A 24,618-nucleotide genomic window follows, 5' to 3' on the forward strand; every position below is an offset into this window, starting at 1 on the left:
GGAATGGGACAAAACCCCGGTTTCTGTGGGTAAGTGCACGTAAGGTAGTGTATACGCTGATGTGGGCAGAGCAGGGCTGTGTGTGTTGAGTGTGTGTAATGCAGTACATTCTACTTCATGACCTCCTCAAATGAACATAACATTTGAGATACAAATTAAGAAACACAATTTGTTTTGCAGTTGCAGTTTCTCCAACCCTTTTAGTCATCTTTCATCATCTTTCTACTGAACTTTTGGATTTCTTATTTTCATATTCTCTTAAGTAAGCTAGCTGTTCAATTAAAAGAGTAAGCTTTTAATTGTAGGGTTTTATAAACTCTGTGGTCATGCAGGAAATAAACATTAATGTTGTTAATAGATAATTGCATTTCAGTGATACTGAAACTAAATCTATTTTGGTGTATTTCAGAAGCCTTATAATTAAAAAAATCCCCAACAAAAAAGAAAGCTTCCAGCAGGCTCATATGCAATAAATGTTTTATTTTCCATCCATAGGGAGAAACAGAAGGGATAAGAAGCTCAGATACTTATGTAATGACAGATGTGAGACGAAATGCAACAGGAGAATACAAGTGCTCTTTGACTGACAAAAGCATGATGGATGCAACCACCATCACTGTGCACTGTAAGTCATTGTACTTTGTATTTGGATCCTTTTGTATAAGGATAGAAAACCTAGCTTGCACCTCTACTTCACTTAAGGAGATCACTCTAACTGACCTACAGGTGAACTGAATGATATGGCTTGTTTGAAGTAGTTAAGGTTGGATTTTATTTTTTCCTTATAACGTATCTCTGCTTAAACACCAAAACTTTCTCAATTTCCTGGCTTAGAGATGCACTTTATGTAACCATTGTAGGTTATACATTGCAATGTACAGTGAAAATTCTGATATTTCATGTGTCACGATATGATAAATTATTCTGATCCAGCAATGCCTCAGAATGTGCTCAGACAGCGGCTCACACTGAAGGTCGTTCTTTGTAGTCAAATTCACATTAGTCTGATGTCCTTTCATTTTCTCTCAATAAGGTTAACACGTAAGGAGAAGCAACTTAGATATTCATTTTGTTCACATAGTGTTTGGGCTTTTTTCCGTTTTTTTGTTTTGTTTTGTTTTGTTTTGTTTGGGTTTTTTTGTTTTTCTTTTTCTGTTTTTGTTGTTGTTTGTTTGGGGTTTTTTTGTTTGTTTTTTTCCTTTTTCCTGAATCATGAGAGCAACAGAGCTTGATAAATTTAGATGGACACAAGAGTATTTACCCATACTTTATCAGCATGAAGCAACCACTGGCTTGGATTAACCATTGAATTCAAGGACTGCTTTTAATTTTATCTTTTTGGGAAAATGCAAGAGTGAGGCCTCTTTCATTCTAACTTTACCATACTATCACAGGGTGTGAAATGAGATCCAGGCCAATGGTCCTGAGTTTCCCCAGAGAACATTCATGGTCTTTAGTCTTCTCAGTAGCATAAATATCTCTTAATAGTTTACAGGTTCAGAGGGACATAATCAATAACAAACTGGAAATGCTCCCACAGTAATTATACTTCATATAAAAAGAAATATCACATAGAAAAATGAATATCTATGTCTATTTTTCCTCTTAAGTGTGGGTCAGGTTAGGGCATTTCAACTTCAGAATCTACCTACTTGCTTAGGGAGTTAGAAAACTCTGGTATCTGAGTCTGCTTGCCACTCTCTGACCAATTTTCAAGAGCTGAGGTGCCTCTGTCTCCTTCTAAACCAACTTTATTCCTTTGTTAGGCCTGATCAACAAGATTCACTGTGTGTAATGGAACACAGTAAAGCAAGGACTTTTTGACTACATAGATTTGGTGTGCCACATTTTTTGCTCTTTTGCAGTTTGATGCTATGTGAGCTTTTTTTTCTTGGAAGAAGTGCAATATATCTAGAATCTACCTGTATGTGAATAATTACCCTCTTCAGTTTAACAAATGTTTTATATTTAACAAGATTGTCTGCTGTTTTACTATTTATTCCCTTTTCTTGACCAAGAATTGGGATATGTAAGAGATCTGTGCTTCTGCTGCTACCTGCCCAATACCAAAGCTGAATTGCTGCTAGATTGCTGTGGTATCATTGGCCCTTTTGTTTTGTTCCAAGTGGTTAGCATGTTGACTAGTACCTCCATAAATAGTTACTCTAGAGTATGGCTTCTGTGGCTTCAGGTTATCTATAAAGAGCCAGTTTTCCTTTACCTGCTGTTTTCTGTGCATGTCAGAAGAGTTTTCCTGTATGAGAGAGGCATGTATTTTCATGATGTAAGTCTGTTGTAGTGCAGCTACTCAGAACTCATATGTCCAGTCCAGTACCTTGCTTCTTTTCTTCGCATATCTTTTTTCTTTTAGATACATCTATCTGTATTAAAGCCTTTGCTTAAGTGAGGCCCAGAACAGTTCTGTACTTCCTGAATGCCCAAACCTTTGTACCTGTCCTTAAAATAATATGTTTTAATTCGTATTAAATTTTATTTTCCTCCTTTGCTTTATTGCTTTCATTTTCTCGTATGGATAAGTATTTCTTTCTGCGATGTTACACTGTAAAAGTGTTCATTCCGAGTCAGGACTTTTCATTTCCTCACTTTTGATCTTGACACTTTAGGTTCTTCATTTCCATTAAAAAGATAGGCAATACAAAATTTTGTTTACACCAATGAATCCATTATGAACTTCACAGAAAGCTGAACACTGACGTTCAGGCATCTGAGTTACCCATCAAATATAGGGAAATACTGTATTCATAAAGCAAATTTTTAGGGTGAGAGAGAGAAAAGAAAGAAATCAAATTGCTCTACGAATTCTTCCTCGAGGGAATCCTATGCAAAATTGTACATTAATTCTATGTTTGCCTCATAAAAGAACTTTAGAAAACAGTGCTCCGAGCTGTGCAGTTCATCTTACATTCTGTAAATTTTCCTGAACATCTGTAATAACAAAGACCCATGTGTGAGAGGAATGTAGTCTCACTTACAGCACCAGAAGGATGGGTTTGTAGGGAGGCTCAGGCTTGCTACCCTGGCAGAGGACTAGTTTGAAGGATTACACTGAGGCTCAGTGTCAATCTTGCTTGAGATGATGGCCAAAAATGTAATGAGCTTCTCCTTTCTGTGGTGTATGTGAAAGAAGATGCTCATGAATGTTCTTTTGTGATCTCTGGTTTGAGGTGCTATCATGCTTCAAAGAATGAAAAGTTTAAGTAAATGCTGGAGAGTCACTGTGAGAGGGGAAAAAAAAATGTAGCTTTTTCTTCAACCCACTCTTCTGCCTCAAGAGGAACTGAACTAGACTAAACAAATCTCTTCCATTTTTTTTTTCCCTTGTGAAAGCAGTGGTAAAATCTGGAGTAGCTTTTGTTAGTTTTCTTGGGTTTGCTAGTTGGGGAGGCGGGGGAAAGAAAGAGTAAAGAAAAAAAACACAATTTTTCCCCTTCAAGACGTTTCTTTCATTCATGCGGATCTGGGACCTCTCAGAGTAACCATTAGTCTTATAATACAGATAATAATGCAAGCTAATAGTACTGGATGGACCGTAGACTCTCCCTGAAGTCCTGCTTTTTAATGGTGTTCCCAGGGCAACCACTGAATGAAACCTGTAGTCAAGTTCACTGTTTTGTTAAGTAAAACTCACTGTTTTCCTCTCCTTTAACAACTGTGGTTTTGCCTCAAGTATATATATATATATATTTTTTTTTTTGACTCTGCTTAAAAGCCAAAAGTATATTCTGCAGTGCTTTTCTAGTGCTATATTCATGATGAAACCGTGTATGCTTGCCATTTGAGCTATTGTGTGTGCGTGCATCTGTGATAGTTATTTGACCAGGCAACTTGGCTCACAGGCAAGGCTCTGTGAGAAGGGAAGCAAAATAGAGGTTTAGCTTGGCAAACTCTGCTTTTCTTTCATTGTAGGATTTTCCTGAAAAAGCAATCACTAACCTGCCAAATCCATATACTCAGAAAATTCTGGAGCAGTGTTTCCTGACCTTTCTATTACTGGGTCTCACCCTTCCTAGTGTCAAACACAGCTATCACTGATTCTGCAATTTCCCTGAAGCCAAAACAGGTCAGGGAAAGCTTGGACTCTGAGTAACACAGAATGACTTTTAAGTTACTAATGAAAACAAAGAAATCAAAGGGCTTCATGTGTGGCCACCCAGCCTTATAATTCAGGCCTCTTGTCTCTTCAGTCAGTATCATCTGTCACACGCTACACTGACCACTCTCATCCTCTCCATATGGTCAGCATAAAAATCATCTTGTTTTATCAGATTTCAGAAAGTTATCCCTTGTCCTCCTATCTTCTTCTTTGCATTTTATCAAGTAACTGTTCAAATTAATCTGTCCCCATCTGCTTGAGTCCTCCACTGAAAGTACACTTGAATCTGGCTGAAAAAGAGATTCCCTCATGGCAGCCTGTGCTTCCTCTTTCAAGAAACAAATATTGCTATGCTGAATACTCCTGCAGATTCTTGTGCCTCTTTTGTCACCCTTTCAGTAGTACAAGGGTGAAAAAATATATCAATTTGTCTAGTAATTAGTAAGTTTTCACTTTTCCTGTTAGCCTGTAATTACAGCAAAAATGTGAATCTTCTTGCAATGCCTGTTTTAGAATAATTCTGTCTTCTTCCTTTCTTCTAAGTTTGATTTAGATTTTATTGAGCAAATGAAATCTTGAATTTAATGAGTGCAATTAGTCACATTTTCTTTTCTTGGAAAGCCTATGTTATGGCCCAGGCATTCTGAGATTACCATTTTGACAAATGTTCTCTGTGTCCCAGATCTGGATTTGCAGCTTACTCCTAGTGGAGAAGTCACAAAGCAGATTGGAGAGGCCCTGCCTGTGTCATGCACAATTTCTTCTAGTAGAAATGCAACTGTGTTTTGGATAAAGGTCAGTGATTCATCTACTTCACACTTCATCTGTGTATTCATCACTTCATATTACTGCTGATACTTCAGTGTTTTGGGAGGGTGGAAACTATGCTGATTTGGCTTTTGGAAGACTATTGTTAAAATGAATCTTACATGCAATGCTAAAATAAGAGATACCACTTCAAATTGATGACTAAAAATTAGGTACTGTAATTATTGCCTCAATTCTCCGAGAGAACTACTGAACGCTGTAACACAAATGCAATTTTATTGAAATGGTCTGCCTAAGGACCTTTTAGAATCAATTCCTGCTAAGAGGAAAAAGCCCTTTGAAGGAATTTGAATTTATCAATTATTTATTATTTTTTTTTTGTAAGGCAAGCTTAATCTTGGTCCCAGTAAATTTAGCAGGACAAGGCTCATTGAGAGATCAGATGTCGGCTGCTGGCTGTTCAGTGGGTAGTTAAAAAAAAGTAGCTATTGTAGATGGCAGGTTTAAAGAACACCTATACTGATGGAAACTAAAAATGATGATACCTAAGGTTATTTAGTAGTGAACTCCTAAGCTCAGTTACTGGAGGCATATTGATAGTGTGTCAACTTGTACCAATAGCGTTTTTCACCAGCCTACTGGCAAAGCTCAGAAAAGTTGTTCCCGTCTATGCCCTTGACTTGAAGGTGAAGAAGAGAAGTGGCTTATATCAACGTCCAATAGTTTCTACTTTTCATGCTCAGATGTTGCTGTCCACTATTTGAATGTGGTTACTAACAGGAAGACACTTGAAGTGTAAGACTCTAATCTGTTAATGCTAGTCACTTTCGTAACATAGAGGTTAATGTATTCTGAATTAGAGTTCAAAAGATTAACTCCTTGCTCCATCAGGACAATACCAGAATGAAAACCAGTCCATCATTTTCAAGTCTGCAGTATCAAGATGCTGGAAACTACATCTGTGAAACTACTCTACAGGAAGTTGAAGGGCTAAAGAAAAGAAAGACACTTAAACTTATAGTGGAAGGTAAGGAAGCAAGAAAGCTATGATTATTAATTAATTGTGCTGTTCAGATAAAATGTTTAACTGTAGTATTTTTCTAATAGGAAAGCCTCAAATCAAAATGACGAAGAAAACCAATACAAATAAAATGTCTAAAACAATTGTCTGTCACGTGGAAGGATTTCCCAAACCAGCAGTGCAATGGACAGTTACTGGTAGTGGAAGCCTCATAAATAAGGCAAGTATCTCTTTTACTGCTTTAAATCACGCCTCCTATGTTTTGGTGTATAAAGTCAAGAAAAAATTTGCAAGTAATTAGATTGAAGGAGCTTAATCAGTTTTATTTCCTTGAGAGAAGGAGGGTTAAATGATATTACAGGCTTATGTGGACAGTAGCTACCTGGTACCTGCATGGATAATTTCTGATGATAAAGGGCTTTTGCATATTGCAAAGGTACACAGGTTCCATCACCTACAAGACGAAGCTGGAAGGGAAAAGAAGCAAAAAAAGAAGTTTACAATTAAAATCTGCATTTTTAAGTTATTCAGTCATTTTCCTTGGATAATGTAGTGGCTTTGCCAAATACATAAAGGATTTACAAATACTGATGGACTGTGAAATTTGTGTTAGAAAGCAATAAGGTACTTAATGTAGGCATTAGCTGGGGGAAGTGTTACAAGTAAAATCAGAAAATGTGCTCACTGTAGTTCCTAATGGACTTTGCAGTTTTATCCTAATGTATATGTTATTTTTGTATGGTTATACTCATTGTTTCTTACTGCATTTTGGAAACAAAACCAAAATGCAGTCAGCCTAGGGGAGAAATAAGAAGACTTAAGCAGCTCGAAAAGTATCTGAAAAATGAGCAAACTGAAATATCTTCATATTGATAACCAAAACACATGCAGAGCATTGTCATATTTTGTCTTGATGGGAAAAATAAATTAGATGTGTATACAAACATTTGAAGACTGAAAGTATAATGCCCATTGTTCCTGTAGATTTCACTGCTTCCTAAGGTTTTGCTTTAGTTCTACAGAAATTACATGACTGTGAAAACGTATCCATTTACTTGCAACTGTAGGTTAGGAATTGTGTTGAGTCTATATGACTAATTAATTGAAAAAAATGTGGTTTTTTGGACATGGTATTAATGTAAGAATGATGTACAGCAAATTTAAGGAATACCTTCATTGCCATTACAGCACAGATGCTGCAGGTACCACTAAATAGATGTGGCTTGGCAAAATGATTCTTGAGTGGAAACAACTCATGACTTGGAATCTTGTAAAGTGGAAATCTTACAGTGGTCATTCCCCTTATAAAGGCATAAATGAGAAAGATCAAGATGGAAAGAAATGCAAACTTAAAAGTCTCATTTTGGGGTTTACTTGGAGAATTTTGTTCCTTGGATATTCTTTAAATAGTTGGAATAAACAAAAACAAGTACAGGGTCTGGTAAACTTTTAAAAAATACCTCTTTATAAATCTTATTGCAGTACTTGCTGGGCAAAATGTAGATACAGCTACAACAAAAGACTGGGCAATCCAAATGTTCACATTACCATGTAATAAAATAATGAATTATTTCTATTGTCATTTGGAAAAGTTATTTGGAAAACTGAAATATTGTTGATTGTTATTTCTCTCTGAACATTTTCATTGCATAAATACAGATAATAAATTTTTTGTTGTTTGCGTTTTTCAAGGATACTAACCTTCATTTTTTACCTTTTCAGACAGAGGAGACCAAATATGTTAATGGAAAATTTTCCAGTAAAATTATAATTGCTCCTGAGGAAAATGTAACATTAACATGCATTGCAGAAAATCAGCTAGAAAGGACTGTGACCTCTCTGAATGTCTCTGCTAGTGAGTATCTTCTAAAGACCATTTTCTGAAAGTTGTAGTTTCACATAAAGTATCCACACTTCACACACAAATGAAGACTGGATGTGCATAATAATGTTGGTAGTAAGGTAGTTACCTTTTTGTCTCAAAAGGCAAGCAGTGGCAAATAGAACCATTAATAGTGTAGTAGAATACAGAATGTGTTGATAACTATCTGAATGAAGTTGCGTAGACTAGTTATATCATGTATGCAATATATTCATTTTATATTCAATATAAGTATACAATATATATATTTATAAAACATAAGTTTTGTGTGTAATTTGTGTAATATTACACAAACCATAATGGTACAAAAGAATGTACATTTAGTATACATAAAATATTAGTTACAAAAGACAAAGTATTTATTACTACATAACCATCTTTTACTCCTCAAATTCCAGTTTATCATCAGTGGTATTGACTTCTTCAATTTTCAATGAGGAAATATATTAAGAAGCTAATAGTTGTGAAAGAGGAACACATATATATTTCTGAGATTAATATTATAGTATTGAACAAGAGTCTTCAGTTGGATATCTTACAGTTATAAAATAATAACAAATACTGCATTATTTTTTAGTGTCACCGATGCAAATAATTATAAGTAATGTTCAGGTTATAACATGTTTTATCTTTAACATTTTTCATTTCAGTAAGTATTCCAGAGTACGATGAACCAGAGGATAGAAATGGTATGTATGGTTTTCCATCTCCATAATCCTTTCTCTTCATTGTCTCAGATTAAGACATATGCAGAATCACTGAACAGTCCCTCATAATAGGACTCCACTTGATCTGTAGCAGGTGACACCATGATTGACTAAGAACATGACTTTCTTGAAGCTTTAAGTGCTGTGGTTATTTTTGCTTGCTCTTTTTGAAACAGGTTTTTTTGTGTTTTTCCATTTTGATGTTCTGACTCCTTTTCTTGTTTCTAATGCAAATATTTTTAAAATGCTGTAGTACTTTTCTTCATCATAGGTTAAGTCATTAACTTTTCTTCTTTGCTTCAGATGACAACAGTGAAAAGGTTAATGACCAGGCGAAACTAATAGTGGGGATTGTAGTCGGCCTTCTGTTGGTTGCCCTGGTTGCAGGTGTTGTCTACTGGCTCTATGTGAAGAAATCAAAGTAAGAATTTATGAAAAACTTGATACTAAATTTTAAAAAACAATCATAAACACAAACATATATTTACCTGTTTTCCTTCCTGCAGCATTCCAGTAGTCTGACAGGGAGAAGTTGTTATACTAGGTGCATTTAATAGAGAAAGGAAACTTGACACTTCTGATTGGCATGCCCTAAAGCTTAACAAGACACTTGTCTTGGATGAAGGCAGCTTACTCCAAGACTTTTCTTAGTTAGCTGTCTCTAATGAGGTTCTATTTCCTGACAGCCAAATCTGTGCTGATATGGTACCTGTGAGTTAATTGTGGGAAGTCACCTCCTATGTGGCTCAATTGCTAGTAGAAATTGTCTACACTTAAAAATCTGGGTAACTCTTCTGCTTTAAAACGTGGACTAAATTGCAGAACAGATCTAAATTATCTAGATCTTTCATTCATTCATTCACATATACTTTGAGAACTATAGAAGTAAAAATGGTAAATGTAGACCTTTTGTTGCAGAATAGAAGCCAGCATCCAAATAAGTATGTTTTACCAACCTAAGCAAGCACTGGATTTGCCACTGAGGCCTGCTTGGCTTTCAAGTTTTTGTATTATCACTCAGGCCCACTTTGAGATCATCCAGTTCATTTTATTAAAGTGTAGCCATTTTTCTCCATAATTTTAAAGATGGCTATGACTGTGTGCCATTTGGCCTTATCACCATACATGTGTCCCAAGGGAGAACTTAGAACAGGCTTGCTGTCTGGAAGGTTGTTCTTAAGTACTTTTAAATAGGGAGATTAAAGAAGTTACACATAATAAAAACAATTCAGCACAAGTATATAAAAAAATATCTTAAAGTTCTTTTTGTGACTTTTCATTAAAGTTAGCTCAAATGAAATCTAAAATGTGTGACAGAAAGTGTAACAAAGAATTCTCAATCTACTTTTCTTAGAAAATGCAGGGTTTTTTTATATTACATAAGGAATGTTCTCTAGAGATAACTAAGTCGTTTTTGGAAGTTCTGCAAATAAAGAACTGCTGTAAATGACAGAGCACAAAACCACATTCAGATATGGAAGGGTGTGGAAGCAGGGTTTTTGTTTGTTTGTTTATTTTATAAATTAAGAAGTAATAATAGAACAATAGAATCATTACAGTTGGAAAACTAAAATCATCTAGTACAGTAACGTTGAGCTCCTCCTCCCACACTTTGCTACTCATGTAATAATGTCTAGAATCATTTTCTCTCATCTGTTTTTAATGTGAGAATGTGCAGTCATAAAACGATGCAGTGATTGGGTTTTTGCAAGAGGTGGTAGGATACAAGGAGGGCAGAGAAGGTAAAGTATCTTTCTCTGCACCATTATATATTGTGGTGAGAGCCGATTAGAAACCTAGATTACAGGATGTCATTTGCTGAAATGAGCTTGTGATTTAAGATAGCTTTTTCCTCTTCAAATATAGGATACATTATATTCTAAATGGAATATTCTATATTCTTTTTTCTTTTCCTTGTTCTCAATTTCTCTTATACATGCTTCAAGTAAAATCAGAGTTTGAATTTATTAGAAAGGTTCACTAGGAACAAAAAAATAATAATAAAAAACCTTTATAGTTAAATAATAGTCTTCCTATTTCATACACTGTTGCTGGCTTCTGAAACCCTTAATTGATATATTGTCATTGACAATCTCATGTTCTCAGCATATATTGAAATTGACCTGTTTTTATCCTCCCTAACTTGTACATGCCATACTTGCAAGAGCTGAGTGTCAGTACCTATTCTCTGACAAATTTTTCAGCACAAATTGTGGTCTAGGAGTAAGAATATTCCTTGTAAAAAGCACCTTACACCTTCAGGTACAGCCTGTGTCCAATCACAACTGTCCATCCCCGTGCAGGCCAACAGATAGTAGTCACTTTTTGAACCCACCCTTGAACAGTAACTCACCTAATCTCTATCCCTAAAGTGATGCCAAAGGAGAGTCTGAGAAGGCAGCAGCACAGAACTTTCCAAGTCTGCCGAGGCAAGAAAAACGTTACTTTTGTCATTATGGGTGTTGTGGTTTGTATAATCTTCTATTGTTTTGTCTTCCACGCTAAGTAGAAATTACACTTGTAGCCTTGGAATATATTCACCATAAATCACTTATAGGGTTATTCACTGTCTCAGCTCCACTTGATGCAAGAGCAGATTATTGCCACATATTCTATCACTATGAATATTATTCCATAAATCAGGGACTCATCTGTATTCCATGTCCTGCAACCCGCCCCCTCTCACATTAAGAGCTGAGGCTCCCTATCCCAGCATGCTTTGTTTCTCCTTCATCTGAGCAAAAGGCCAAATGCTTGTTTTCTACAGCTTTGTCCATTTTCTAAAAAGTATATTATGAACTAACTAGCACTGAACAGAGGATATAATATGGCACTAAGAATCTTACTAAAATTTTTGCTTTATCTTAGTTGAGCAGTTCTAGAACACCCATCTTCTGTAAATCCTTTGTATACAAAACTTTCACGTTGCCAGAAACTACCAAGAGTTCTGTACATATTAAAGGTTTAGAAAGAAAGCAGTGTACCCAACACCCTCTATCCCTGTTCTCCGGGCATGGAAGTGCAGCATGTAGATTTAAAATGCAGTGAAAGTATATGCAGCTGAGCAAATTGAAGCACAGCAGCAGTCTTGAAATTGTTCATGCTCAGAGCACAACAAAATATTGAAATTCTCCTTAGATCACAGTAATCAAGATTGTTACTCGTCTCGCTCTGAAACTGAACACTTGAAGCATAGCAATTCTGCTTTACTGATACTTTATAGGAAATCAGCATATGAAACCAAACGTAGCAGAGCAAATATACAAGCAACTTGCTGTATGTTTTCAACATGATGCAGCACTTGCGTTGTTTTTCATGCAATTGCTTGCCAGAGAAAAGACCAAGTTAAGAACAACTCTGGAAGTGTCAGTTAATGTCACAAAACTTACATGAAAATGGAATAAATTGAATTTATGAAAATTGCTCCTTTCTAAATCACTGAAGTGTTTTTCTTTTTGCCTTTTTTTTCCTAAAAAAGGCATTTGAAAGTAATTGTAGGAATGAGAAGGCAAAATTGGGGTGAAGGGAAAGAGGTTGCAAATAGTCCAGGTTTGGTTGGGTGAGATCCTCAGCTCCTGCAAAATCCTTTTCAGCATTACAGTTCAGAGTCTTAACATGCCTTTCAAACGTATTGCTGACAATGAAGCTCACAGCTCTTGGTTCAACACCTAGAACTACATCTATGTGTGTTCTCTTACCTGTTATTATCACAAGCTTGATAACAGGACAAAGGCACTGCAAATTTTCTTCTTAAGCAGAATTCCTGCTGAGGCTTAGATGCATGAGATAAAAAGAAATTAGGAGTTAAATTCCAAAGGATACATATGTGTGTGTGTGTGTGTGTGTGTAACCTATATGCATAGTGTATTTACAGTAAAGCAAGTAAAACAATGGGGATAGATAGGAAAAAAAAGTTCTTTATATTAAGAAAAGTGTTATCAAAAATATTTAAACAAAATGCATGAAAATAATGGCCCCTCAACACACACTCAAAAGAAAACTGAAGACCTCATTTTGGCACTACTTACAGAGACATTTTGATTAGCATTCCTTGAGGATAATCATTTTCCTGAAGAGCGAGCATAGATAAATGTAAAATATGAGTCATGATTTTAGCAAGAGCTTGCAATGATCTGTTTTAAAAATGATTAAAAAAAACAAAAAACAACCAGCCAAGAGATATAAGTAAGCTCATATTAATACAACCAACTTTCACAGTATCATAGAGCAATATCATAGAATCCTAGAATGGCTTAGGTTGGAAGGGACCTCAAAGATGATCTAGTTCCAACTCTCCTGCTGGGGGCAGGGTTGCCAGCCACTAGATTAGGCTGCCCAGGAACCCATCAAGCCTGGCCTTGAATACCTTCAGGGATTGTGTAACATCACCAAAGCATACTAAAATAGGGGCTTATTGGCTCTATTTATCATTTGTGTGAGATGACAGGGTTGCCCATTCCTCTGCTGTTGGCACGACACTGCCAATGGTTCACACTGCTGCAATTCAGTCCAAGTTTTGATTCTGTCTCTTAATAATACTAGTTAGCATTAAAAAAAAAAAAAAAAAAAAACAGGAATAGAATTTGTACTGAGGTGGTGCATCTGCCCAGCCCATGTATCAGCATTTGGTGATCAGCAAGATCACCAAGACAGTAGAATTGAACTTTGTATGTATTTCAGTCTCAGATGCTGAAAATCTAAATCTGTCTGGCTTTCTGACATGAAAAGCTGCTCTGATTTCAGACAAGCAACACTCGCTGTACTCCACATCAGGATTCTGAGGAACTCTCTTTCAGAGTCAGAATGCTGCCCTTCACCTCTCCATTCTCACCCCTTTTGGCTCTAGGAAAACAGAGATGGCACTTAGTGAGGGGAACACCACGGTTCCATTGAATGCAGAGCTACAGTGAAACACCTGAAAAATAAATCTTGATAGCAACGCAGGACCTACCAACTGTAGTCATTGATCCATTTTAACCTGATCAAAGAACAGTAATGCCATTTATTTACAGTTTCCTGTTGTTAGGTGGTTAGGTGTCAGGTCAATGGAGATCCAGTTTGCTTTAGGTCCTATAAAAAAACGTGGATAAGAGGCCAGAAAAAGGCATCATGCTGAGCCATGCCAATAGTCTGTCCATTCCACTCATTTGTCTGCAGGAGCAGCCCCAAGTGCTCACATACAGCACTGTGAGAGCAGATGAGCACACTGCTGCTTCCCCACCTCCAGCTCATATTAGCTCTGGCAGCTACCCAGATCCAGATTCTTTCAGCTTTTCATCTTTTTCCTTACCATCTCCAGTTCTGTGAAAGACTTCTTTGTTGAAAAGGCTTCTTATCTGTGACAAGACAGATTCTGTGCTCTACCTAAAACAAACAAATTTTTACATTTTAATTTAATTTCCAAAGTTTTAAAGGTTTTGTTTGTTTGTTTGGATATTTTGTTTGTTTGCTTTTTAACTAGGATTAAAGAGATTTGTGAAGGGTTACTACGATCACAGGAAAAGGTTGATCTCTACCAAATCATTGGATTTTCTTCTTCATTACATCTTACATCCTTTCCTCCTGTGCACTTAATGTGTTCCAGGCTTTTAGATATCAGAAGAAAGTAGGAAGTTCTCAGCACGATAGAAACTTACCGCTGTAGAACATGTTCCTTCGAGTATCAAATTTGGCATTTTGAAATTAGATTTGCCTGTGACAATCAGTAGTTTGAATCTGTGTATAAGAGGTTTTACAGCAAAATTGGTTCTGCACAGACACCTGCCCTTCTATCAGCCACACAAGCAGAACAGAGGCAGTCTGAGAACATTAGTAAAAGATAAATGCAACTTGGAAGAATTACAAGTTTGAACCATCTAGGAAGTAACCTACTTCAAAACTTTTCTGGTTTTAGAGTGGTCCCATTCAATGTACTCCGTGGGGTTTGGGACTCTGAATTTGCACGCCCTGCGGCACTGTCCATCACACACTGCTCCCACCAGCAGCTGTCACAGCACTCCGTGGGGTGCTGAGGAGCAGGTGCATTAGCACCTGGTAGAAGCTCTGCTGAGATAAGCACTAAATAGTGCTTTATTGACAGTACCTTTCACTGCTCCTTCAGTTCAGGGCATGCACAGTGCTCAGCCCTGGCTCGCAGCCTTTGCTCAGATGGAGGATGTGCACTGAAACACTCCAATAGCAAAAAATTGGAATTGGTGGTTTTGTGAGGTACATACCTGCATGGTGTCAGCGTCCCATGTCACAGTCCCTTGCCTACCTACCTGTGTCTTCATTGCATTTTGCAAGTCAGTGTCACCGCAGATCTTTACCCTGAAGCAAGGGTGAGCATATGCATAAATCTGTCACAACAGATGTTAGTTTTCTGTAGGGGAAACAAATTATCCGTAGAGAAAATGCCTATACCATAATCTGCTTTGACACGACGGATTTACTTTGTCCCACTCAAACACATTTGCCCATTTACATTTTAAAAATTGTGGCCTTCAAAATGTTATCGCAGCTCTGCAGGAATCTTTCACCTTGGCAGACAGTGAGGCTTCTCACACATTAAATGGATGGCTTAGTGGTTTTATTGTGCTAAGCCAAACTAAGCACTTAACTCATTAATTCATCTCCACCACTCGTATTAAAGACAACCTGCTATTTTAAATGAGGCATACCTCTTTTCTCCCCCTCAAACATTTACACAATCCCTTCTTTACCTAAACCTTGTCAGTCAGAGCCAGCACAGATCTGGAAGACAGAATGTTTTCTTTTTTTGGTGCTGCCTGAATTTTCATTAATTTCTTCACAGTTAAAGAGCTGCTGTTTGGCACAGCCTCTGAAAGTCTATTACTGTGAGTACACAAAAGATTGCTATGTTGATCAAGATATCTTAGCCACACTTGTAACGTTTTAGTACGCCTTAAAGCAAACTCTTGTTTATTGAAACAAGCTTCACAATTAATTTGTCGAGATACATGGATCTGCACAACCAGTTCAGCCATTCTTGCTAGCTCAGAATAATTCTAAATTTCCCAAGATATAAAACACACAAACATGGCTTCAGTGGGGAAACTGGTGCTATTGGTTTGTTTACAATCATATGCAAGCCTATTGCTGTATCCAAACAGAACTGTAAAAGGGGGGGAGCAGCATCTTTAATGTGTGTATGGAACAGAGTGCTGTGAAAGTGCAAAAACGACCCTAATTTTTCATTCTAGGACAGCGTCAAAACATGTAGACAAAGATCTCGGAAATATAGAAGAAAATAAAAAACTAGAAGAAAACAATCATAAATCTGAGACTTAAGAGACAAAATGTGTCAGTCATCATTCCAGGTAGGTGTTTCATACTGCAAAATTTAACATCTGGCCACCTCTTCTGTCTCACAATCCATGTCTAACAATCACAGGAGTAGCTCAGGTCTGTTGCTTACCCTTTGGGCGTAGGAAGTAGAGTGGTTTTGGACTCTGGTGACATGAAGACAGAAAGACTCAAGTCCCCAGCCAGTTACAAGTTCTAACCTGCATACACACACATTAAAGAAATAAGTTATAAGTTAGTACTTGACTTTTTTTTTTTTTTTTTTTTTTTTGACTTGTGCACTTGGGGAATTGAAAAAAATAATTTTAGAGTATACCACTATGGTATATACCTATCTGTGCATTTGTGTGTAGAAGGTGTGTAGGTAACATTTAGAAGGTTTTGAGTTATGACATTAAATGCTCACAGGAGCACTCTTTCGTTACTGGAAGAAATATTTCTTGATGGGCTTTATTCCCCAGTACTGCAAAAGGCACAAACCTTTTCTAAGAATAAAATCATTCTTTTATTCAGGACCTCACAAAGTGGTATGATTCTCCACGTGCTCTTGGAAAGAGATGCTGTATGTTAAACTAGTAAAAGTGCAACAGGTATACAAGCTTGCCCAGCTGGGATCTGTGTAAAATAAAGTGTGCAAAAATAAACAGACACAGAAGTTCTGTCTGGAGTTACTGGGCACTACGAAGCACCAACAGCACCACCCAGTGCCTGCATGTCTGTACACCACTGCTGCATACCCACATGCCATATCTTGCTACTTGGTACTCAAAGTGAGAGTTCAGAACATTTTTCTGAGCAACACAAGTAATTTTAGATTAACTTCGTGGTAGCTCACCATACTGAGTTTTCTTGAATTAATCATCAGCTGATTGTTAAAAGGGGAATAGTACATGTTCAGCAGCAGTGTTTGGAGTTCCTCGATAGAAAAGCAGTGGATGGCCCTGAGTAACTAAATTCCGCTGGATCCCTATTCTGGGCTGCAGGGCTTTAAAGCGTATGGTGGGATGATCACATTTCTCATTTGCATAAGAATACAGCTCTGATTATGGATCATTTCACTATGTTAGTACTATCTGAAATTTTAAAATAAACCTCATTATTCTTGTACTAAAGAAGAGTGAGTATAGAGTATATGAAGAGATGCAGTATTCCTGCGTTCCCTTTCCTTGGGGTTTCCTTGCGATTGGGAATTCCCAAGTAATACCTTATGAGTGACTTAAAAGTGGAAACTAAATTTGGATTTTGAAAAAGTCACAGTGTATATACATTCCTACAGGAAAATTCTGCCATCTCCTCATCTGGGGGCTGTTCTGTATTTATTTGTTTTAATGGACTTTGTACTTTCCATAGCATTGCAATATTGAGGAGATTAGGTGGAGACAGAATTAGCTGAAGGTGTTTATTGACTGTACCAGTTCAAATAGCATCATGGGCCTTCAGTGCCATCTTGTATTATAATTTTTTATTTTGTTGGGTCAGTAGTTCTGCATAAATGAAAGCTTATCCATAAGTGCATTACCTACCAGATAGACTTCTTTGCTTTAGGAACTACATCGCAACAGCTGAAGGAAAATGTTCTTATAAAATTGGAGAAGAAAGTATAGAATCATAGAAGCGCAAGGTTGGAAATGACCTGCAAGATCATCTAGTCCAACCCTTCTCCCATTGCCATTGCTACCACAAGCACTAAACCATCACAGAATCACAGAATAGCCAGTGTTGGAAGGGACCTCAAGGATCATGAATCTCCAATAAACCATGTCTCGTAGCTCCTCATCCAGACGCCTCTTGAACACTGCCAGGCACAGCGACTCCACCACTTCCCTGGGCAGCCATTACAGTGCCTGACCACGCTCTAAGAGAAAAAGTTTTCCTTATGTCTAACCTAAACCCCCTCTGGTACAACTTGTGGCCATTTCCCCAGGTCCTGTTTGTTGACTGGGAGAAGAGGCCAAACCCCTCCTCATCCCAGCCTCCCTTCAGGAAGTTGTGGAGTGTGATGAGATGTCCTCTGATCCTCCTCTTCTCCAGACTCAACAACCCCAGCTCTCTCAGCCACTCCTCATAAGACTTGTGCTCCAGATCCCTCACCAATTTCGTTGCCCTCCTCTGCACATGTTCCAGGGCCTCAATGTCTTTTTTGTAGTGAGGGGCCCAAAACTGGACACAATACTCAACATGTGGCCTCACCAGTGCTGAGTAGAGGGGGATGATTACCTCCCTGCTCCTGCTGGCCATGCTATTTCTAATGCAGAACAGGATGCCATTGGCCCTCTTGGCCACTGTCAGCTCACGTTCAGCTGAGCATCAGCCAACACCCCCAGGTCCCTTTCCTCTTCACAGTCATCCAGCCACTCATCCCAAGCCTATAGTGCTGCATGGGGTTATTGTGGCCAAAATGCAGGACCCGGCACTTGGCCTTGTTGAACCTCATTCCATTCACCTCAGCTCAGCGATCTAGCTTACCTAGATCCCTCTGAATGGCTTCCCTACCCTTAGGCAGATAAACACTACTTCCCAACTTGGTGTCATCTGCAAACTTACTGAGGGTGCACTCAATCCCCTCACCTAGGTTGTCCGTAAAGATACTAAACAAGATGGGAAGTACTGTTACAAGCTTTTTGTTTTGGGTCAGACTCTGAGCAGTTATGTTGATTAACATGTTTAAATCTAAACTTGCTTAACCATCTTTATCTTTCGTGTTTTCAGAGAATACATATAGACCAATTGAAGCATGAACGTGGATTGTATTTAAACGTATACAAAGAAGTGACAGCTATTCATGGTTCAAGTATTAAACAGATCATACTACCAAGTTTTCAGCGGATTTTAGACACAATTATCTCAAGCTAAAAAAAAAACAAAAAACAACAAACAAAACAAAAAAAAAAATCCAACCCACAGAATAACTAATTTTGGCAACCGCCATGATAATAGGTCACCATGTTGTGTTCTGTTTAAACTATTTTTTTGTAAATGTCTGCACTGAAGATTTCTTTTTGTTTGCCTTTATGTAAATTTTTTACGTAGCTATTTTTATACACTGTAAGGCTTTGTTCTGGGAGTTGCTGTTATTCTGATGTATAGTGTAATGGTTTGATTTCAGTTGTTTTTATGACACCCTTTGGGCAGGTACATGTCTAATTCTGATTGTTATCAGTGAAACCTCTGCTTTGTAGCAAATACCTAAAGCGTAAGATTGTCTTAAAGGAAAATATCGATCTCCTTTTTCATTTTTTAGAAGTCAGTAAAGAGGAGAGGTGACAATTGTGACAAAAATAAGCCAAATTGTTAATAACAGTGAGAATTTAAGAAAGCTGAGGGAAAGCAAACAGCCAGAAAGGGAATAAAGAATTTCTATGGAGAAGGCTGGGAGCTGAGCAAGGAACACAATGAAACAGTCATAGCCTACGTGCAGATGGTGGCCTGTGGTCCTTTCCTTCTAAAGCAAGGCGTGTGTTTTAGTCATACATTACCTGTTGTCCTTCGTGTTAAAATTAGGATAAGGAACTGGATTTCTGGTTTGATTTTGATTCCTTTACGTTATCCGCTGCCTTAAAGTACTGTACCTTTTCTTCATTTCAAACAGATATCAGTCAGAATTGGAGATTTAAAAAAGAAAAAAAAAAAAAGTGGTCATATCAAAGCTGCATTTTTTTCCACAAAAATAGAATATATATATTTTTTGTGTGTTTTGTTAACTATGCTACAGATATTGAATGCACCTTGAGATAATTTTAGTGTTTTTAACTGGTACCTAATTTATCAAACAGTACATATAATTGTAACAATGAAATGTCTATGTATCTTTAGTTACATTCAAGTTTGTAACTTTATAAACGTTTTAAGCTTGAGGAAATTTTTAGAATGGTACTGATAAGAAAATGGTTTAGGGTGAATGGCTGATAGAGAATTGTTGTTAAGGGAGAGGGAAGTTTCATTCTGCGCAGAAGGATCGTTTTGGGAAGAAAGTGATAGGTGGATTGATGGAGAGGAACAGCAAAGCACGCAGAACATCAGGTTTCCTTTTACAAATATCCAGGGAAAAAAGTATGTTTTTATAGACTGGTAGGCAAAAAAGAATATAAATAAATAAATAAAAGAAAGAGATGGACGTTAGGAAATGTATTTTGCCACTTTTGCATTATTTAGGGGGGAAGAAAACACTGTTACTTGTAAATTTGTAAAATGTTATATGTCTGGGCAGTAGTGACTGATGTCTTAATAAAAGCTTCCTGTAGTGCATTGGCATGGATTAAAATACATAAGAAGTCCTATAGACTCTATGCTGTATAAAATACTAGAGGGAAATCCTGTTATATGCCTCTAAACTTTTGATTTGTTACTGTTTTATTTGGCAAAGAGGAGAAAAAAAAAAATTATAATCTTGGTCAGTATTTAAACCAAAGTAAAATGGGGGAAAAACCAAAGTGATTTGTTTTGCATGGCTAAGCCATTATGTTATCTCTGTAAATATTGTGATTTTTTTTTTTTCTTTTTAGAATTTTGTTAAAAAAATTCTAAAATTTTTAAACACCTGTTTTTCCAAAATAAAACGTGAACACACAAAGAAGTTACTTTATATACAAATATATCTTTTTTTTCTTTTGGTGCGAGAACACTGCCAAGTGATACACATTTTTTTAACAAATCACAGTGGGCGTGACTCTAAACAGGAAAAAGTTGCAACAGAATGCTGAGAAGGCGTATGCAAAAATCAACTGTCTGTTTATAACACTACAAATAGTTTTTAAACACAGAGAAGAAACCTCCAAAGATCATCAGGGAAAGCATAGGGAAGGGTTGAAAATGTTCGTACCACTGTCTTGGGAGCATGGTGGAAGAAGAGAAGAACAAAAGTCCTTCGACTTCCACAGCTATGAGAAAGGAATTAGAAGACCTTCTCATCCTTTGGAATTCTGCTAGATCTCCTATGCACTTTAAATCGTCAGTCCTAGGAGCCGCGTTTTTCACTGCTCCACGTTCACTGTAGGCACGTTTCAAGAACCAAGAGCGCAAAAGAATTGATGTTTCTATCCATGCCTAAACAACAATAAAACTGAAGTATATCTTCACTTGCCTGTCTGAAATCTCACTTTGAAAGAACACGTATGAACACGAGTGGGGCACTTTACTTACCAAGCTTGTGCTGTTGCTGACTGTAATACTGCAAATATACATCTGCAGAATCCAGCTGGTGCAGAGTCCCATGAGGTCTGGGGGGTTCTGTGTGGCTCTATAGGCCTTCTCTCGGAGCAGAGGGTCAGGACCTAGAGAGCATCAGCACTTGCTTAAGAGATATACAGCTGTCCCATACTGCCTCATAGGTACCTGATAGCCCCCTTGAGGTTGGCATGAGTCGCCACATGCAACCTTGTTAAAAGAAACACTCCTGGAAGGACTCTTAGGGGTCCTGTTGAAATCTAATGTACACCACTCCAGTATCAGCTTCAATTTACCACATGTAGGAAGGAAAAAAAAATCCCTCCACAGAAATGGTTTAAAAGAAAAACAGCACGCAGTGGAAGAAACCCAACCTCTTGAGGTTGGGAAATTAAGACTGGTTGTGGTGTCTCTTCATGGCTGTACAGGAAACTGTCACTGAGCTTGGAACAAACCAAGAGGTTGTCTGTGTGGTGCAGAAGCAGTATCCTGCAAGAAGAGCCCATAGGCTTCTCAAGCCAGCCATTTTTTAAGCCCCCAGTAGCAATATCTCAAAACTACAGCTCAATGTAATAGATAAATAAAACACTAGCACAGAAATGTGGTTGGTAATGGCATGTCCAGAAGGTGAGGCCTCCTGAAGAAACAGTGAGTGCTTGGAATCAACATGACAAAAGGCAAAGCATCAGGTGGATTTTATACAGGGTCTGAGTCCTACAGTTTGCTTTCCAGGATTTTATGCACCTCTAACTACACTTCTTGAGCTAGCAGGTGTTCAGACCCTTAACTGGTGTTAAATTCTTACCAGATTGCTTACCAGTAAAACAGACTATCCATATCCCATCCGTATTGTCCATGACATGCCATCATCAACCAGCAATGCAGATGGTTCAGGCAATATGTTACACCTTTCCCTGCACAGAGAGTTTTTCACGATGTCCTGCTTTGAAATACAGAGACAAGTCAGTAACTCTAAATTGCACATTGATGACTTGAACATAATGGAATGCTGTCACGTTTTACCCATATTGGTAGCAGCTATAGAAACAGGCAAAGGTGGCGTTGTGGTTTTTTGTTTATTTTTTAAGGAGTCTTTTCATGTAACTTGCAAGTTCATCTAATATCCTCAGCTGCTGCAGTTCAGTCTGATTTACTTGTACTACCACGTGTAGCTGGTAGCCAGGTACTTTCCTGTTGTTTTATATCATTGCATGTATGACGGTCACACGTTTGCAATTATCTCAGCTAAGATTAATGATGACATGTGGAATGAGATCATGCCCTCCTGTATCAACCACATCTGTGCAAATTTTTTCGTTTGATGAAAAAGCATCTCCATCCAGGTACCTGCTTCCAAAAATTAACTGCTACAGCTTTTTTGAACAGGTTGCTCCTGCAGTCAAGATAGCCCAAGCTGTGGAGCTGGAGAGAACACAGAAGGCCCATGACTTCTGCACATTACATACCTGTATCTCTGGAAGAGGGTGGGATCCTCGGGCTGGCAGAAACCATCTTAACTCCAGTGCTGAACAAGGGGGATTTCAGCCTTTCCTAACAGTACTTTGTTAGAGGCTGAGCACACTGTAGTACCACAGGAGGGCAGGGAGCAAGGTGGAGAGGCTGAAAAACAAAATGGAACATACATATAAAAAAAACCCACCCCCACACATTAAAAAGTGTTTCATGTGTAATGCAGCATGCACATTTAATGTTTTGTTTCAAATTGTCAGAATCAGTAGCTAAGTTTATTACTTATTATCAAATTACATCAAAATCAATTTATTAACTAAGATCAACTCCAGCCAGACAACCACTCACTATCAACCACTCGATTCTTTAAAAGTCCTGTAATTTGCACATTTTTATCATTTACATTCTAAATAGAAGTATTTATTCTGTTAGCAGCAAAGCACTCACTTTGATGTAGTAATGAATTTCAGCTTGAAAAGGTAGAGACTAAGTATTATGAAATTCTGTTCCTTAATCAGAAAACAGTAACGTACCTCTGCCATATGCCCTCATCCCCAAATATTTTTCTTGTTCTCATGTTCTCACCTGATGTACAGCGAAGGCCTGCGCAGTCCTGCATTCCCTGTCCTAGTGCTCTTTCTCTCATCTCCTGTGATGTGCAGATTGATTCCCAGCTGCCCTCATCGTCACTCATTTATTTGTAGGACAGGTTATTTTTTGGCTCACGCCTGTCACTCACACAACAACACATAACATAAAATAAATGGCATGCAGAAATTTTCACCAGCACAAGCACTTTGTTTAAGGACATGATCTTTTTTCATGCATTTCAGCTCATGTAGCTGTGACTAGGACTATTGCAGAGTGCCCAATCCTGTGCTTGAGAGGGACCTGAGGGGAAGTAGCATCCTACTGCTTTAAGAACAGATCCAGTTTATTTTAAAGTCATTTCCATCCATTTACTTTCTCACCTTTAAAACTTTCTCTGTCCAAACCTGGTCCAAAGAAGGGCAACAAGGCTCGTGAAGGGCTTGGAGAATATGCCCTATGAGGAGAGACTGAATGAACTAGGGCTGTTTAGTCTTGGGAAAATGAGGCTGAGGGGAGACCTTATTGCTCTCTTCCAATCTCTGAAAGGTGCTTACAGTGAGAGCAGGGTTGGTCCCTTCTCACTGATGGCAGGTGACAGGATGAGGGGAAATGACCTTAAGTTGTGCCAGGGTAAGTTTAGGTTGGATATCAGGAAAAACTTCTTTACAGAAAGGGCTGTTAAGCACTGGAATAGGCTCCCCAGGGAGGTGGTTGAGTCACCATCCCTGAATGTGTTTAAAAACCGTTTGGATGTGGTGCTCAGGGACATGATTTAGCAGAGGGTTGTTAGAGTTAGGGTAGTATGGTTAGGTTGTGGTTGGACTCAATGATCTTTAAGGTCTTTTCCAACCTGAGCAATTCTACAATTCTAACCTCACTCAGAAAAACACTCTGTGTAATGCAGTTCACATTAAAACAGGTGAACTGCAAATCCAGAAGAGGCGCAATGCCTCTGTGACCTCAAACCTGCACCATCTCTCCTGATCCTCTTTTTCCCTCACAGGGTTCTCACCAAAGCAGGTAAGTAACCACTGCACAGGTACATCACTGATGGCAATTTGAGTTCCCAGAGCTAGCGAGCAAACACACACATTCAGATGGTGTTGCAATTGTTTGATCATATCTATGCACCAGCTTTGAGATTTCATTACCATCTGCAGCTGTCAGAAGATGGGCGAGCCCAGTGTTGCCAACAGAGCGCATTTGAAAGGAAGAGAGTAATTGAATCTAAATTCAGAAATGAAATGAATTAAAGAATTGAACAAAACCTCATACAGATAAAATATTTCCACAAATTCAATTTCAGCATTGTTGATATAAAAGCGCTCTCTGTTTTTATTAATGCAAACAAAGAAATATCACACTCATTTCCTTGAGAGTAAAGAAAGTAAACAGAGACAAATGCAAGTGACCAAAGCAAAAGAAACAGGATGGGGGAATCAGATTGGACAGACTTTATGTGATGATAAAACTGGAGTTACTGAGATTACTAGTGAGTAGAATAACACAATTCTAATTATACGTGCGGCGCCTTTTTAACCCCAGCTTACTGTACGTGGAAGGAATTCATTTTGCAGCACAGTCCAGTTTTGCTGCA

At 37.9% G+C, this 24,618-nt stretch overlaps 1 protein-coding gene and 1 long non-coding RNA gene across 2 annotated transcripts in view; one reads left to right on the forward strand and one right to left on the reverse strand.

The window, feature by feature from the left end:
- Positions 1 to 20,872, forward strand: part of ALCAM (activated leukocyte cell adhesion molecule) — a 119,208-nt gene extending 98,336 nt beyond the window's left edge. The window contains exons 8-16 of the mRNA XM_085239113.1: positions 496 to 625; positions 4,797 to 4,909; positions 5,774 to 5,909; positions 5,990 to 6,127; positions 7,630 to 7,758; positions 8,436 to 8,474; positions 8,796 to 8,913; positions 15,695 to 15,811; positions 18,507 to 20,872. Coding sequence (XP_085095239.1) covers positions 496 to 625; positions 4,797 to 4,909; positions 5,774 to 5,909; positions 5,990 to 6,127; positions 7,630 to 7,758; positions 8,436 to 8,474; positions 8,796 to 8,913; positions 15,695 to 15,782 — 891 coding nt within the window. The 3' untranslated portion in view covers positions 15,783 to 15,811; positions 18,507 to 20,872. The remainder of the gene's footprint in view (positions 1 to 495; positions 626 to 4,796; positions 4,910 to 5,773; positions 5,910 to 5,989; positions 6,128 to 7,629; positions 7,759 to 8,435; positions 8,475 to 8,795; positions 8,914 to 15,694; positions 15,812 to 18,506) is intronic.
- LOC116217323 (uncharacterized) lies at positions 10,561 to 23,256 on the reverse strand. Its single transcript, XR_004161733.2, has 5 exons — positions 23,016 to 23,256; positions 22,427 to 22,580; positions 21,778 to 21,900; positions 12,191 to 21,067; positions 10,561 to 10,913 (listed from the first exon to the last, which is right to left on the reverse strand). It is a non-coding gene; the product is annotated as an uncharacterized LOC116217323 (long non-coding RNA).
- Between the last annotated feature and the right edge of the window lie 1,362 nt (positions 23,257 to 24,618).

Source organism: Meleagris gallopavo, chromosome 1 (assembly GCF_905368555.1).
Source record: "Meleagris gallopavo chromosome 1, MGAL_WU_HG_1.1, whole genome shotgun sequence".
Classification (NCBI taxonomy): Eukaryota; Metazoa; Chordata; class Aves; order Galliformes; family Phasianidae; genus Meleagris; species Meleagris gallopavo.